Genomic DNA, 15,055 nt, shown 5'->3' on the forward strand with positions numbered 1-15,055 from the left:
GACCCCACCTTAGGGCTCCTCTATAAATTCTCCATCTTATTGCCTTGCCCAACTTGTGACTGGAAAGTAAGATGGGGGAAGGGTGGTTATCAACAGGACCAGCTGCTCTTCTGGGGGCGGGAAGGGAGTCAGAGAGGAAGGAGATAGAAAGAGGGCGTGGCTCTTGTCTGGATTGTGCGTCCCTCTCCAGGGTAGGGAATTTGTATTCCACCCCTGAGACTGACATCACTGATGTCAGGGGAAAGGAGGTGGGAGTGGGAAGGGGGGTGTGGAGGGGGGAGGTTTTTGTTGAGGAGAGCGCGGCCGGAGAGCAGAGCTCCGGGACCCAGGTGACCGGGAAAGCAGGCAGCCCCAGCAGCGGGATCAGCCAGCAGCAGCCCAGGCCCGGGGACCGGGGTGGGGGTGGGGGTGGGAGGGGGGGCTGAGGGGAGGACCTGAAGGGGGGGCGGCAGGGCAAAAGGTACCCCCGGAGCCCTGCCGCCATCAGAGATCAAACATCAGGCATCAGGGATCTTCGGACCCAGCAGAAGGATCAGCCACAGGGGAGGTGTCCTCTCAGGGAAACCAACGAGAACTCCACTTGCCCCACATCAGGAGTCCCCCCCAACCTCCCACCCCCATCCCTGTGCTGGCAACCATATCAGACCCCTGAACCCCTCAGACTCCATCCCCACTGCCCTCCTCAGGCCCTTTCCCCCGCCTCCAGCACTCATCCCAGTCCCCAGTTCCCAGCACCTTTGATACCACCCTACCCTCCAGGTCTTGGCCACACTGACTCCCATCCTGGATATTTGCCAAATCTCTGAGAGGAGATCATTTGTTTGGGCTATGCCCCCTGGCAGCATGGCAGTGTCTGCCTAGACCCTTGACCCCTAGCCCTCAACTCCCGGCCTCCTTTGTGTGAAGAGCTGCCTCTCTGCTCAGCACTGTGGTTGGGGGCCCAAGGGAAAGCCAGCCCGGCTGGGCCCCTGCCCCCCCCCCCCCACTGCCACTTGCCTCCTTGCTGGGCAGCTCCCCCTTGGCCTTTGGGCCTCTTCTTGCTCCCCCCGGCCCCTCCTCCTGGGCCGCCCCAATGAAGGAGCCGGATGCCATCAAGCTGTTTGTGGGGCAGATCCCGAGGCATCTGGAGGAAAAGGACCTGAAGCCCATCTTCGAACAGTTTGGTCGGATCTTCGAGCTGACTGTCATCAAGGACAAGAACACCGGGCTGCACAAGGGTGAGGGGTCAGGCAGCTGGAGAGGCTTCAAGGAGTGGGCTGGAAGGCTGGGAGGCTGAGAGGAGAGTGGAAGTAGCTGGAGGGATGGAGTGGCTGGAAAGGGCCGACCTGGAAGGAAAAGAGTTTCTGGGCTGGGGAGTGTGATGGAGGAGTTAGAAGAAGACTCAGCTAGCGTGGCCTGAGGGCTTAGATAGAAGACTAAGGAAGGCCTCTTTGGGAGAAGAGTTGTCAAGGGGGCTGCAGAGATGAGGGGTTGGTATCATGGATGAACACAAGGAAAGATGGAGGAACAAGAGAGCTGGTTTGGGAGATAAGGAGCTGGGCAGGTGTGTGTGTGTGCGTGTGTGTGTGTGTGTGTGTGTGTGCGTGTGCGTGTAAGACTCAAGTCTTAGTAACCTCAGATACTAATGGGATGTTGGTCAGGACACAGGGTCAGGTGGTCAACCTGGAAAGAGTAGATATAAACTGGGCAGGGCAGCTCCAGTCTAAGGAGAAAGACCAGGAAGCAGGGTATGTAGGACAGAGATTGGTGAAGATCTGGGAAGTGTGAGGGACTTGAAAGTTAGGAGCTGGAGGCAAAGAGAGCTTGTGCCTCAGGCCTGTCCAAGTGCTGTGCGGCTAAGCAGGCTCAGGCCCAGGGGCAGCACCTGGAGAGCTCCAGGCACTGGGGTCAGAAGGGCCACACTACCTTTCCCTCCACAGGGACTTCCGCTGATGCGCTTCCCTTCCCTTCTCTTCTTCCACTCTCGGCCTTCCACCACCTCCCAGAGAGTTGGAGAGAGATGAGGAAACAGGGGAAATGGGAGGAGAGGGGTGATGATGACCAAGATGGAGGGAGGTGGAGACGAAGGAGAAAGAGGAAAGGAGCTCAGCGAAGGAGGAGAGAAAACCACACTGCACGCACTGGCGATCACATGCCCCTGCTCCTCCAGCCACATAAAGCCCACGGCCCGGCAGCCCCAGTGCTCTCCTTCTCCCACCACCACCACCATTTCAACATCCTGGCCTCTGGGTCTCAGCTCCGGGCTCATCAGTCAGAGGTCCCTGGGCAGAACGTCCCTCTTAGACACTTCCCCACCTCAGCAGGCCAAAGGTGGCAAGAAAGAACAAGCTTCCCAGACCTCAGTATCCTGGGGGGGGGAGGAGCCTTTTTAGGGAGGGGAGACCTGGGACTCACCCCCCCACTGGTCTCTCTGACCCTGCACCTCCTCAGGATGTGCCTTCCTGACATACTGTGCCCGCGATTCAGCCCTGAAGGCCCAGAGCGCCCTGCACGAACAGAAGACGCTTCCAGGGGTGAGTCCCAGCCTTTCCAGGGCCAGGGGGCTGAGAAGAGCCTTAGCAGGGGCAGGGGGCTCACCACCTTCCCAAGACACTGAGTGCATTTGCTCATCCTCTCATCACCAGTAAGTCCCTCTCTTCCTCTAGCAGCCCTCTTTCTTGCTGTAGAGTCATGCATTTTTTCTTACCTGGAGAGAAGTGATTAGCAGAGTAAACATGAACTATGCAAGGCACAGATGCAGCCCCTTCTCCACCTCCCAACCTGCCCACGGGGTGACACTTACTTAGAGGGAGGACTAGCTGATTGGGAAGCGTGGAGAGAAGACCTTGGACACCAGGGGTGGGGCAGAGTGAGTAGGAGGCACCCAGGCTCTCTTTTGTGGCTCTGGGGAGGAAGTGTGGCTGTGAGCTGGGGGAGGGGTGCCTGCTGCCTGAGATGGGCAGCTGGGCCTGTTGGCCTGGCATGTCTGTGCTGGCTTCTGAGCTTGGGCAGGCTCATCTCGTGTCTCTCAAGAAGAGCAAGGGAACAAGGCTACAGGGCAGCAGGGAGGAGCAGGGCCTAAGTGGGCTGGACTGGGAGGAAGCTGGAGGGGGGCGGGGAGGGACAAGTACAGGTAGGGTGGGGGGAAGCCTTCATTATGGAGAATCAGGCCCTACCCTGCCAAGTGTGGCCTCCTTGCGCAAGGTCGGAACTCTTTGTCTCTCTCTCTCAGCCAGCCTTGCAGACTGCCCCAGACTTGGGCTGGCCTGGCTAGAAGTGGAGAATCTCAGACCACCACTTCCCCCCATTATACACCTGGGAAGGAAGTTGTGCTGTTCACTTTTGCTCTCTATCTGCTTCTGTTGTCACAGCACAGCAAGCCCCAGGAAGTTCTTCCTGAGAACTAACTCCCTCTGTCCTTTTAGCAAACATTGCTCAGCACCATCTGGGAGCTGTGGATGCACCTGTCCCAGCCTCTACTCTTCCCCTATGTAAGAAAGGGAGACAGGATGATTGTCCATCTCTTCCTGGGAAGGAAATAGATAAAGCAGATGGGGAAAAAGGGTTGGGGAATCGAAGAAAATTAGAACTGCTTCAGCCACCTCCACTTCCAACCCTCCACAGGTCTGTGACCCACCCCCTCTGTAGCATTCAACCCTGAGTGCTGCTAGGACAGCAGATCAACAGCCTGTTCCCTGCTGTCACCCACTATCTGATCCCTGTAGGCAGTGAGGCAGCCCAGAACAGCCGTTGCTCACAGAGTTAAGGTTCGTGCATGTGTGTAAGCAGGCTTGCAATCCCAGGAGCACGTGTGCGCACATACCCACGCGTGTGTGGTCAGCCGACAGACCAGGTGTGTGGGTGTGGGCCCACGCATCCCTGGGAAGCCTCGTTGCTATCGCGTCACGTAACAACTTCCCTTTTTCTCACTTTCTCTCTGGAGGCCCCTCACAAATCAACAGTTTTCACGCCACCGTTTCTCTGTCTTTTCCTGTCGTCTCCCTGTCTCCCAGAGCCCCTGCAGAAACCAGAGGGGTGAGGGAGAAGGGAGAAAGAGGGCCAGAGATTGGGGCTGGAGTGGGCATGAGCCCCAGAGCCCTCTGTGTGGCTGGGGCTGTCCCCCTCCAGCCACCTGCTGCGTTCAGGCAGGCCTCTGTCCAGGGCATGGAAAGGCACTGCCTCCCCTCCTGGAGGAAATAAGGCCCAGGGTGGGAGTGAGGAAGAAGGGCACCCTGGTTAATGATTGTCTAGTCCTCTGCCTGAGCCCCAAGGTGATACCGACTTCTCCACTTTGGGTCTTGGCCCAGAGGACAGATGCAGAGGGATCAGACAGAGCTTCTAGTAGGAAATGAGGGGTTTATCCTCAAGGGGGACCCCATGGAGCACCATCCCAGGGCAGTCTAGGGAGCAGATGTCTGTGACTCTTTGTGTCCCCAGGTCTTTTCTCTGCCACCTGCCATCCTGGCAGCATTGTTTCTACTCAGACAGTGGTTGTGTGTGTGTGTGTGTGTGTGTGTGTGTGTGTGCAAGCATGTGTGTGTGTGCACTAGCTCTTGCACAATTGTATTGGGAAGTTCTTCCTGTTGTCTAATCTGCATGCCCTCCTACCACAGGCTCTTTATTTTCCCCCCTTTATTATTAGTTTTAATGGGCTGACATAGATCAATCAGGGTGCATAGGTTCAAAGAAAACATCTCCAGGTTATTTTGACATTTGATTATGTTGCATACCGATCACCCAAAGTCCAATTGTCTTCCGTCACCTCCTATCTGGTTTCTTTGTGCAGGCTTTTTTTGAATGGGGTCATTTAGCCCTCTCTCCTTTCTCCCCATCCCTGACACTCCAGAATCTGGAAAGCACTGCTCTACTAGGGTGATGCTTTGGGCTGCGGGGAGAAAGGGAGCTGGACCCATGTCTGTTGAGCCCATTTCCTTTTCTGTCCCTGGAGCAGCTCTGCCACAAGTGCCTGGATTCTTCCTGAGAGCAGGGTGTGGCCTCCTGGAGGTGGTGGTCTGAGGGACTCCCTCTGGCCTGCCTTTCCCTGTCTGCTTGGGCCAAAATCCCACTCTAGGGACATGGGATCCCGTCAGCTTCTGTTGGGCGGTGGACTCTGGTCCTGTGGGAGAGACCTATGTGCGGTCTGGACACTGGCTGTGAGTCTGGACCCAGAGTGGCAGGGCGCTGGGCCTGTGTTCTCAGGAGACAGATGAGCTCTTCTTGGAAGTGGAGTCTTTGCGATTGGTGAGAGGAGCAAGAGCCGTACAGGTGACCACGTTGGTGAGGGGGATCTCAATGATTCTTGGTTGGAGTATAAATAACCCCTTCTTCTTTGGGAGGCCCTCAGGGAGGGCTTATCACCTGGAGATGGTAGCTAGGGGAGAGAGGCACCCAGTGCTGGGTTGCTAGATAAACAGGGCCCAGCTGGACTCAGGGGAGGGGACAGGTGTGCCTGAGCTGAGCTAACAAAGAGTAGCTTTCCCACTGGAAGAGCCAGTGCAAAAGGAGAGGCTGGCAATGGGGCATGGGGCCACCAAGGGAAGCTGTTTGGGAGGAAGTGGGGGGAATCTTCTGTTGGTGTGGTCTGTACACTCGTGTGTGCTTTTGTGAGAACCTGTATCAGCTGTGGATATGAATTGGTGTGCTATTTTTATGCCTGGGAGCTGGTGCTGGGAGGGATGGCATCCTTTCTCTATGGCCCCAGGTTCCCCATCCCCAACTAGAGCAGCAAATCCCCAGGGGCCTGTTGGGAAGGGGTTAGGCAGGCATGAGACCCTGGTTCTGACTGTATATGTCTCTGTGTGTGTCTCTCTCTGTCTCTCTGCCTTCTGAGGTGCCTGTGACAGGACTTCCTGATTGCTTGGGTGACAGTACTGGACAGAAGGAGGGTGAAATACCAGGAGCTTGAGTGTCTGACCCCCACCCCTAGCTACACACACACACACACACACACACACACACACACACACGCCACGTGCTTGCGTGTGCACACACGCTCCTAAGGAGATTGAACCTCAGATGGGATAATCCCAGATTGGTGGAGGATAAAACTGGAAGGGATTGGCTGGAAGGTTTGCATGACCCCTCCCCCACCAGCTGCTGTCAGATCCAGGGATGGGGGTATGCAGGGGAGGACTATCTGTTGAGGTGGGGCTTAGTTTTGACCCAGGGCTGGGAATCCCTTGCCAGTAGAGTCCAGCCAGACTGACTGGCACGTGTGACACCTGGGGAAGAAGGTCCACTGTTGGGTGGGGAAACCATCATGTATGCCTCTCTCTGTGTTAAGTGATGACACACAGCTCTCCATGCTCAGATATTACAGCTGAGGGGATCCTGGCCTGAGGGTAACTTTAGCCCCACCCTCAGAATGTAGATGAATAGTTTCTTTTGTTAATTTATTTTTGGTCACTGGAACTAGGACTGCCCTGCCATCAGGTGAGTGGGGTGACCAGGTGTGACCCATTGGTCAAAGTCCTTAACAGCAAAATATTTTCAGGTACGAAGACTGAATCCTTCCCCTCCCACTCCAGTTCCTAAGATGCTTCCCACCCTGGATAAGGAAATCACCTGCAGGAGTCATTCCCAAGTCCTCTTGCCAGACAAGAACATGGAGAGTGGAAGTGGGGATGTCTGCATTTCCACTGGAGGCTGAACAAAAGGGGGATGCTGCAGGAGTAGTGGAAGGGGAGAGCTCTGGAGGACTTTTGGGTACAGGGAGATCCTTGACAGAGCACAGGACAGTAGTCCTCCTTCAGAGCTGTCTCAGCTGTGAGACACCAAGGATTTGATCTGGAGGAGGAAGGCAGAAGGCACAGTATGGCCCCTGCAGGGCCAACTCAGCATGCCTCCCTCCAGGAAGCCCTTCTGGGCCCCTCCCCCACCTCCCTGTGCCCACCAAATCCTCCACCCCCACCATACCCTGTTCCCACCCACCTCCCCACTCCTTCTGCGGGTGTGTGGAGCAGCAGAAGTGATGACGTCACCATGGTCGCCAGGGCGACGAGGAAGGATAAATCAGGCTGAGTGGGCGGTTGCCATGGCGCGCATTCTCCCGTTACCACGGAGACTGGGCATCTGCTCCCTTTGTGCTGCCCGAGTGCAATCCCCCTGGGGTTAAGGGGTGTAGGGGGGCAGAAAGAGAGGCAGACACACCTTTAGGGTCAGCAGGAAGTTGGGGCATCTGTAGGGTCTCCCTCAGTCTAGAGTCTTCCTTGGGGCTTCTTGATGAGTGGCCTCTGTTGTGGCTACTGTGTAGAATTGAGGCAGCTCCTGTGGAATAGCCCATTGGTTGGGCTCTATCTCAGGACCCAGGTCCTGTGGGCAGTCCCATTCTTCCCCTAAGGAGAGCAGTACCTATCCCTGGCCAAGTCACCTGAGACCCCACCTGCACCTGGCACTGTGCCCCATGAGGATCTTCCTCTACATCCTCTCCTTTCACGGCCTCTAATCTCCTCTGGTTCTAATCCTGAACAAGACTAGGGCCCATCTTTTCCTTCCCACCAGCAATTTAGAGGGCTGGGGAAACCTCCTGGGCCTGGGGTTTGCTCCCTCTTGCCTTTCTGCAGGTCCTGCCTGAGGAGGGCTCTTGGAGTGTTCAGAGGAGGTCCCCAGCAGTTGCCTTCTCTTTTTTCTTCTAGATGAACAGGCCCATCCAGGTCAAGCCAGCCGACAGCGAGAGCCGAGGAGGTAGGTTCTGTATCTTTGGACTCAGTACCTTTCCCTCAACCTAGAAGCCCAGGACTTGGGGTACCCGTGGGGCACCCTTTATTTAGGAAGAAAGTCAGAATTCTGAAGGGCTCCCAGTCGAGGTTGGCATAGGAGTGAATGCGGCCAGAAGACATGTAATTCAGCCCATCATAGAGATGGCAAAACTGAAGCCCAGAGTGGAATGCAAGTCCTTTAAAGCTGGGATGAGCCCTCCTTGTAACTGTATCCATCCCCCAACCTTCACCCCTTTTACACTCAAAAGCCATTGGCCCCCAGGGTGAGGAGAGTGTGGAGCCCCAGGGAAGAGCTGAAGGTAAAGGGTGGGGTTCCTGCCTGTCTCAAGCTGGGACAGAGCTGAAAAGCAGCTGGGAGGCCCTGAACATGCCCCTTCCCCTGTGCCCTATCCCCCAGAAGACCGGAAGCTCTTTGTGGGGATGCTAGGGAAGCAGCAGACAGATGAAGACGTCCGGAAAATGTTTGAGCCTTTTGGGACCATAGATGAGTGCACTGTGCTGCGGGGGCCAGACGGCACCAGCAAAGGTAACCACGCCATACCTCCTCACACCCAGACCCTTGAGCCCTTCTGCCTGACCCACTGGTTTCTTGGGATTTTGGGGGCCTCAAAGGTGAGCACTCACTCTTCCCTCCTCTTTCTCGAATTTTCTAGGCTGCGCCTTCGTGAAGTTCCAAACCCATGCAGAGGCCCAGGCGGCCATCAACACCCTTCATAGCAGCCGGACCCTGCCGGTGAGCCCCGCACTCCACCCTTGGACCTCTCCTGCTCTGCCTGACCCATGACCAGCCCTGGCTCAGAGGGTGCAGTCCATTACAGACAGAGTCTCTGAATGTATTTGTAAAGACTTTTCTAGCAAAAAAATCGACCCTCTTAAGGGCACATTCACATTTCAAATAACACTTCGCTACCTCTTGCCCCTTATCCTTGTCCCTCGTCCTCAGTGTAAATGCCCTCAGCCCTCATCTCCCACCTCTTCCCCAGCTTCCCATCTGAGGCAGCTCCTGTGGAATAGCCCATTGGTTGGGCTCTATCTCAGGACCCAGGTCCTGTGGGCAGTCCCATTCTTCCCCTAAGGAGAGCAGTACCTATCCCTGGCCAAGTCACCTGGGACCCCACCTGCGCCTGGCACTGTGCCCCCACCCTCACTGGCTTAGAGGGTGGCAGGACACTTGTTTAGAGGCCTGCTTGCGTGCAGTGCTGTCTGCATATTTATTCATGCTCCGCCCATGAGCAGTTGGTCAACTGGCTGCCTTGGTGTGGTGCAGAGCAAACATCTAGCCCACAGCTAGCTGGTTCCTAGGTGAGTGCGGCTGACTTGAGCTGCTCCAGCAGAGGTTCCACAGGCACTCAGCAGGGACTTGCAGCACTGAGTGGAGAAGTGCATTCCAGACTCATGGCTCTACAACAATGTTTGCAAGTGTATCCGTTTGGTTTTATTTGGCACAAGCTGGTATTAAAATTTGAGGTGCATCTCTGGATCTGAGGACTGGGGTGGGGATGAGGGATAGCAGCAAGGGGGTGGGGCAACAGCAAGGTACAACCAGCCTGAGATTAAACTCTCTGTGGCCGATGCGCCCTGGGGAGGATTTCTGGCTCCGAATCCTCTCAAGCCAGGGATGCCCTCTGTGTACCGGTAGGCCCTTCTCCTTTCAAACACATACGTTCACTTCCTGTCAGCTTCTTCTAGTCTCCTGCACATCCTGGCAGGGGAGGGTGGGATTAAAATCTGCCCATTTGAGAGAGGCTCACTGATGGCTGCCCTCTCAGGAGGCCAAGCCAGGAGTGGTGGACATGAGCAAGGTCCCAAGGGTTCTGGGGAGGAGAGACCGCCTCTGTCCCTCTGACCACATGTGGGGCCCATTCCCAGGGTGCCTCATCCAGCCTGGTGGTGAAGTTTGCTGACACAGAGAAGGAGCGAGGTCTCCGCCGAATGCAGCAGGTGGCCACCCAGCTGGGCATGTTCAGCCCTATCGCCCTCCAGTTCGGAGCCTACAGCGCCTACACCCAGGCCGTAAGCACTGACCCCTGGGGCTGGCCCAATCCATACCCCTCCTCCTGGCCTCCTATGTCCTGCACCTGCCCTCCCAATGCCAAGGCCCAGGGCTGGACGGAGAGCCAGGCCAGGGCATTGCGGGCCTGACCCTATTTTCCTCTTTCCCTGCCCCCAGCTGATGCAACAGCAGGCGGCCCTGGTGGCGGCTCACAGTGCCTACCTCAGCCCCATGGCCACCATGGCTGCTGTGCAGATGCAACACATGGCCGCCATTAATGCCAATGGCCTCATCGCCACCCCCATCACCCCATCCTCAGGTAAGGTCCCAAGAGGCTGGGCTGGTGGCAATGGGGCAGGTCAGGAGAGCTACAACATGGTAAGGTAGGGACTGGGCACAGTGCATGGCTCAGGGAAGTTGTAGGGTCCAGGAGGGGGTCAGGGGTCAGAAAGTAGCCTGTGTCCTCTCTGCCACAGACGTGCTGACTGGTTCTCTGCATTTGTGTGTGTGTGTGTGTGTGTGTGTGTGTGTGTGTGTGTGTGTGTGTGTGTTGGCTCTCTGCTCTGTCTCTGTTGCCTTCTCCTCCCCAGGAACCAGCACCCCTCCTGCCATCGCTGCCACGCCTGTCTCGGCAATCCCTGCTGCCCTGGGCGTCAACGGCTACAGCCCGGTGCCCACCCAGCCCGCCGGGCAGCCTGCCCCTGATGCTCTGTATCCCAACGGGGTTCACCCCTACCCAGGTGGGGGTCTCTGCTGCCTACCCCTCTCCCAGGAACCCTCTGGCCACCACTCCCCTCACCAGCAGCTCTGACACAACTCCTATCTCCAGGCTTAGGGTTATACAGCCTTCTCCTGCTCTGTCATTCTGGGCAGGGACGGTCCTTCTTGTTCTCAGCCAGGGAAGCTGAGGTGCAGAGAGGCAAAGGGACTTATCAGGGTTACGCAGACAGTCAGACTCAAGTCTTGCTAAGGCCGGGCTTGTGCATGTCTACCCTCTCATTTCATGCCTGAGCCCACATGAGGCTCTCCCCACCTGCTGCCTCTGCTCTGCTCTCACACGGTGCTGCTCTCCCCAGCCCAGAGCCCCGCGGCCCCGGTGGACCCCCTACAGCAGGCCTACGCAGGGATGCAGCACTATACGGGTGAGGAGCCCTGCCAAGCCTGGCCCAGGTGGGAGGGATGGCAAGACAGAAGCTGGGTCTGGAGCAGTTCCTTCTCTGACACCTATCAGCCCTGCCAACGCCAGTGCATGCCTGGGCCAGAGCCGGGGAGACAGAGCCAGCAGGGAGGCCAGGGGCCAAGAGCCTCTTGGGAGCCCCCTTAGCTCTCTGTCTCCCCGCTCCAGCAGCCTACCCGGCAGCCTACAGCCTGGTTGCACCTGCATTCCCGCAGCCTCCTGCCCTGGTCGCCCAGCAGCCCCCGCCTCCGCCCCAGCAGCAGCAGCAGCAGCAGCAACAGCAGCAGCAACGGGAAGGTGTGGCCTGGGCGGCCCAACTGACAGCCTTTGGGAACGGGTGCCCCTGTGGTGGGTTTGGGACTCCCTCACAGCCCGGCCAGCTCTGGCCCCATGGGTAGGGGAGAGAGGGAGTAGGGTTGACGTGGTGGGCACCCTGGCCCGCAGGGTGCAGGTCAGGATTGGAGGGTCTTCCCAGGACCTGCTCTCCCAGGGCCCTTGTTCCTTGAGACTGTCCCCCAGTCACCAAACTCTTCCTTCTGTCTCTGCTGCCACCCAGGCCCTGATGGTTGCAACATTTTCATCTACCACTTGCCCCAGGAGTTTACTGACTCAGAGATCCTCCAGATGTTCGTCCCCTTTGGCCATGTCATCTCTGCCAAAGTCTTTGTTGACCGAGCCACCAATCAGAGCAAGTGTTTTGGTAAGAATATGATGACCTAAAAGACAAAATATGGCACATTTTTGCCGAACTCCAAATGAGGACAAGGTCTGATACATTTCAAGGCACTTATGGTTGCAATGGGCCCAATGTTTGGAATCCAGATCATCCAAGAGTTAAAAAACATTTTTTTATGCACCCAACATCCCATACCAGCTGCCGCCCAGGTCCCTCTCTTCTCCAGAAAACCGCAGGCCCATCTTTTCTCCCTAAGAACCAGTCAAACCCGTGCTCCACAAGGTCTGGAAGAGGCTCCGGAACGGGATGTTTGGTTTCAGAAAAGAAGGCTTAGGGAGCGGGATTTAGTCTTCAGGTCTTTGTCTACAAGGCTGCTTCAGGGGAGAAAGGCCATGTTCTTGTCCTCCTTGCGTCAGAAGTCATTTAGGGTCTGGAAGCAGTGTTTTCAATGTGCGGGATCAGAACCACCCAGGCTGAGGAAGGGGCTTTCCCTCAGAACACTGAGAATACTGTCCCATTGTGGGAGACTGGCTGGGCTGTGTTCGTTCACTCAACCCGTCCATCAGCAACACTGACCGAATGCCTGCTGTGGGCTAGGCAGTTTTCTAGGCATTTGGGGGCCCCAGAGGCAGTCGGGAGGTGCTGGGGAACCTCAGTGCACAGGAGAGTGAGGTGGGGCGGGGCCGGCCCTGTGCCTCTCACTCCTCAGGCTTTGTGAGTTTTGACAATCCAGCCAGCGCCCAGGCTGCCATCCAGGCCATGAACGGTTTCCAGATTGGCATGAAGCGCCTCAAAGTCCAGCTAAAGCGGCCTAAGGATGCCAACCGGCCCTACTGAGGGCTCCCAGGTGGGTCCTGCTCCTGTCCTGTGACCTCTGCAGCCCCCCCTTCCCCACAGCCAGGACCCTCACTCAAACTCCACCCTCTCTTCCTCCAGCCTTAGGGATGCCAATTCTGGTTGTTATCTAATCATCCAAATCTTTTCTCCCTCTCTCTCCCTCTCCCTCTCCCTCACCCTCTCCCTCTCTCTCTTTCTCTCTCTCTCACACACACACACTGACCCCAGAGAGAGCCAGTCTTTATATATTTGTGTTCACTCCCCAGATCTTCCCCAGTATCTGGTCTCATTTGTCTGGTCAGTGTCCATGTGTCTGTCTCTCTGGTTTTCCTTTGGGCTGGAGTGGAATTATGGGAGTGAGACTTGAGGATGAAGAGGGCTGGTTGAGGGTACTGGAGGGTTGTAGAATCACTGGCTCCTGCAATATCTATTCTGAGAAGTAGGGTCATCAGGTGCCCAGTGCCCTGGACTCCAGGTGATTTTCTTATGTGGCAGTAGACCCATGGGACAGTGGACAGAACAGACTGGGGGGAGTCCCAGCCTCAGTCCTCTCAGGAGCAGCTTTGGTTCAGGTAGAGGAGGCTGAAATGTGGACTGCCTGTGACTTTCACTGACCAGGTCCCCTCTACCCCATTGCCAGCCACCACCTCAACCTCACAGCCTAGAGTTTTGAGCTTTGGTTACTTTTATACTGTTTAATCTCCCTTGGACCAAACCTCCAAAAAAATACAACCCAAGAACAATACCCACATTTTCTGTTTTTCCCCCTTTCCCCCCAATCCTGGCTGCTTAACTTCCCCCCACCCTGGGGGCCCCCAGCCCAGGGTCCGTGTCCATTGTCGGCCGAAGCCCCCATCCCCGGACCCCTGCTCCGGGCCCCTGTAAGTTGCATGGAATGAGCGTGTTGTCTTTGGAGCCAATTGTTTGTTATCTGGGGAGGGGACCGCGGAGGGAAGCGCCCCCCAGCCCAGAGTCAGGGCCGGAGGCAGCTCGCGGGATGTGCTTGGTTAACAGTGGTTGGTGACTGTGGTCTGTGTTCCGTGCATTTCTCTCCGGCTTTCTTTGTTCCTTTCCGAAAAGGAATGAGAGCACTCCCTAGGGGCCCAGGGGTCTCACCCACGAGACCAGCCCCAAGCCCAACCCTGGGCCTGCCCTGCCCTTTGCGGGCTCTCCTTGCTCTTTCCTCAGGTGTCTGTCAGAAAGGCACCTGCTCCCCTCTCCGTCATCTCTGCCTGCCTGTTTGCTCTCTCATTTCTTTGCCTCTCCCCCTGCCTCTGTATCTTCTGGTCTTTTCCTCATGAGCTGTTCGAAAATTTCCTTTCTAATATTGTTGGGTTCTTCTGCCCTCTCTCCCATCTCCTCCATCCCTGTCCCTTGTCCAATGGCTGAGGGGCCAGAGGGTTCAGTGTGGACTGAGGCCTTTCTGATGACTGGCCTTCCTCAGCCACTCCAGTCCCCTCCCCCCCAGAGCCTGAGACCTGCACTGGCTTCCCTGAGGCTTCACCGTGTCTCCTTCCTTCACAGGTCTGGAGACACCAGAGGAAGGGGCTTCTCACCCCTCTCCCCACCTGGCCCGGCCCTCTCTGCACAGCTGCCATGTGCAGTTGGGCTCTGGGGCAAAAGCTGCTTCCAGGCTCTGGGGCACAGGACACCAGCCCCCTCCCACCACCCCACCTCTCCTCAAGGGCCTGTTTCCTCCCAGGTGTCCTTTTGGCCTTTGTAAGGGAGTGGGGAACAGGCTAAAGGCTCTGGGGTATCTGCCTTCTGCTGAGGCTTCTGTGATAGGCCTTTGTGCCCAGCTCCCACACTTGCTTCCCCACCAGTGGGCCTGCTCTGTGCAGCCTGGGAGGGCAGTGGGTCTCCCATGCGCTCCTCCCCTCACCCTGTCCCAGCCTCCTCGCCATGTTAGGGGGTTCTCAGAAGCTGGTTCTCACGCTCCCTGTTGCCCTTAGCTAGAGGTAGGATATCCCTGAACCCTGGGCTCCCAGCCCTAAAACTCACTGCCTCCCCCAAGGGCCCCCCCTCTAAGGAGGGTGGGGGGAGCCCTGAGGGCTGCCTCTCTCCACCAGTCAGCCACAGAGACCCTCTTCTTTTCACAAGAAAAGACCTTCCTGAACCCCTAAAAATGTTTACAGTCTCTGCTGGTCCCCTCCGTGTAAATACCACCACCAGCCTGCGTTATCCAGCCAGCCTGGCCCGGACGCTGCCATCTCTCTTTCTGGGAGTTTAGACAATGTTTCCCTTGCATTTTTTCTCTCTTGATTTCTCCCTTTACTTTAGGGGGTAATTAGGTATTTGGGAGGAAGGGTGTGGGGAGGGGTAAAGGGGTTTATTACTTGATCACTTTCTTTAGGAAGAGGTTTTAGGGAAAAGAAACGGGGTGGGGGTGGGAGTGGTAAAGGGGAGACTGGGAGTCCATTTCGGACACTTCTCTATGCTTAACTTATTTATTTATTGCATTTTACTTTTAAAGAGTTCATCTTTTCTGTCTAAATAAAGAAAAAAGTTTAAAAGCATCAAATCTGCCTCAGAAGTTTGAGGGAAGGGGTTTGTGCACGCTGGGCAGGAGGGCAGTGAGGGGAGCGCGGCTGGGGAGGGAGAGCTATCAGGAAGGGCCAGCCCCTGCCTCTGAGCAGTGTCCTGGCCCCATTATGGCTTCGTGATCCCATTCTCTC

General features: G+C 56.5%; 1 protein-coding gene across 6 annotated transcripts; it reads left to right on the plus strand.

Annotated features, from left to right (window-relative positions):
• The first annotated feature begins 276 nt into the window (after positions 1–276).
• CELF3 (CUGBP Elav-like family member 3) lies at positions 277–14,727 on the plus strand. Of its 6 annotated transcripts, none has more exons than XM_066362499.1 (14): positions 277–329; positions 1,112–1,217; positions 2,431–2,513; positions 7,614–7,662; positions 8,095–8,223; positions 8,351–8,430; positions 9,567–9,710; positions 9,868–10,009; positions 10,281–10,430; positions 10,767–10,832; positions 11,036–11,164; positions 11,424–11,567; positions 12,253–12,390; positions 13,905–14,725. In XM_066362499.1, the coding sequence occupies exons 4-13, from the start codon at positions 7,614–7,616 to the stop codon at positions 12,378–12,380; spliced, it is 1,161 nt and encodes a 386-aa protein (XP_066218596.1). In that variant the 5' UTR covers positions 277–329; positions 1,112–1,217; positions 2,431–2,513; the 3' UTR covers positions 12,381–12,390; positions 13,905–14,725. The 6 variants fall into 6 exon arrangements, 5 of the variants coding, with proteins under 5 accessions (XP_066218596.1, XP_066218593.1, XP_066218594.1 ...); XR_010748813.1 differs by lacking the exon at positions 277–329 and adding an exon at positions 13,200–13,261 and having other exon boundaries at positions 433–1,217; positions 13,905–14,727; XM_066362496.1 differs by lacking the exon at positions 277–329 and having other exon boundaries at positions 433–1,217; positions 11,039–11,164; positions 13,905–14,726.
• The last annotated feature ends 328 nt before the right edge of the window (positions 14,728–15,055 follow it).

This window comes from Saccopteryx leptura, chromosome 2 (genome assembly GCF_036850995.1).
Source record: "Saccopteryx leptura isolate mSacLep1 chromosome 2, mSacLep1_pri_phased_curated, whole genome shotgun sequence".
Lineage (NCBI taxonomy): Eukaryota > Metazoa > Chordata > Mammalia > Chiroptera > Emballonuridae > Saccopteryx > Saccopteryx leptura.

Excerpts from the sequence above, each read along its gene's own strand:
- CELF3 (XM_066362495.1), top strand. The coding sequence starts at position 1,073 with ATGAAGGAGCCGGATGCCATCAAGCTGTTTGTGGGGCAGATCCCGAGG. Across the intron at positions 8,224-8,350 it reads GCCAGACGGCACCAGCAAAG|GCTGCGCCTTCGTGAAGTTC; the intron begins GTAACCACGCCA and ends CGAATTTTCTAG. Across the intron at positions 10,431-10,766 it reads CGGGGTTCACCCCTACCCAG|CCCAGAGCCCCGCGGCCCCG; the intron begins GTGGGGGTCTCT and ends TGCTCTCCCCAG.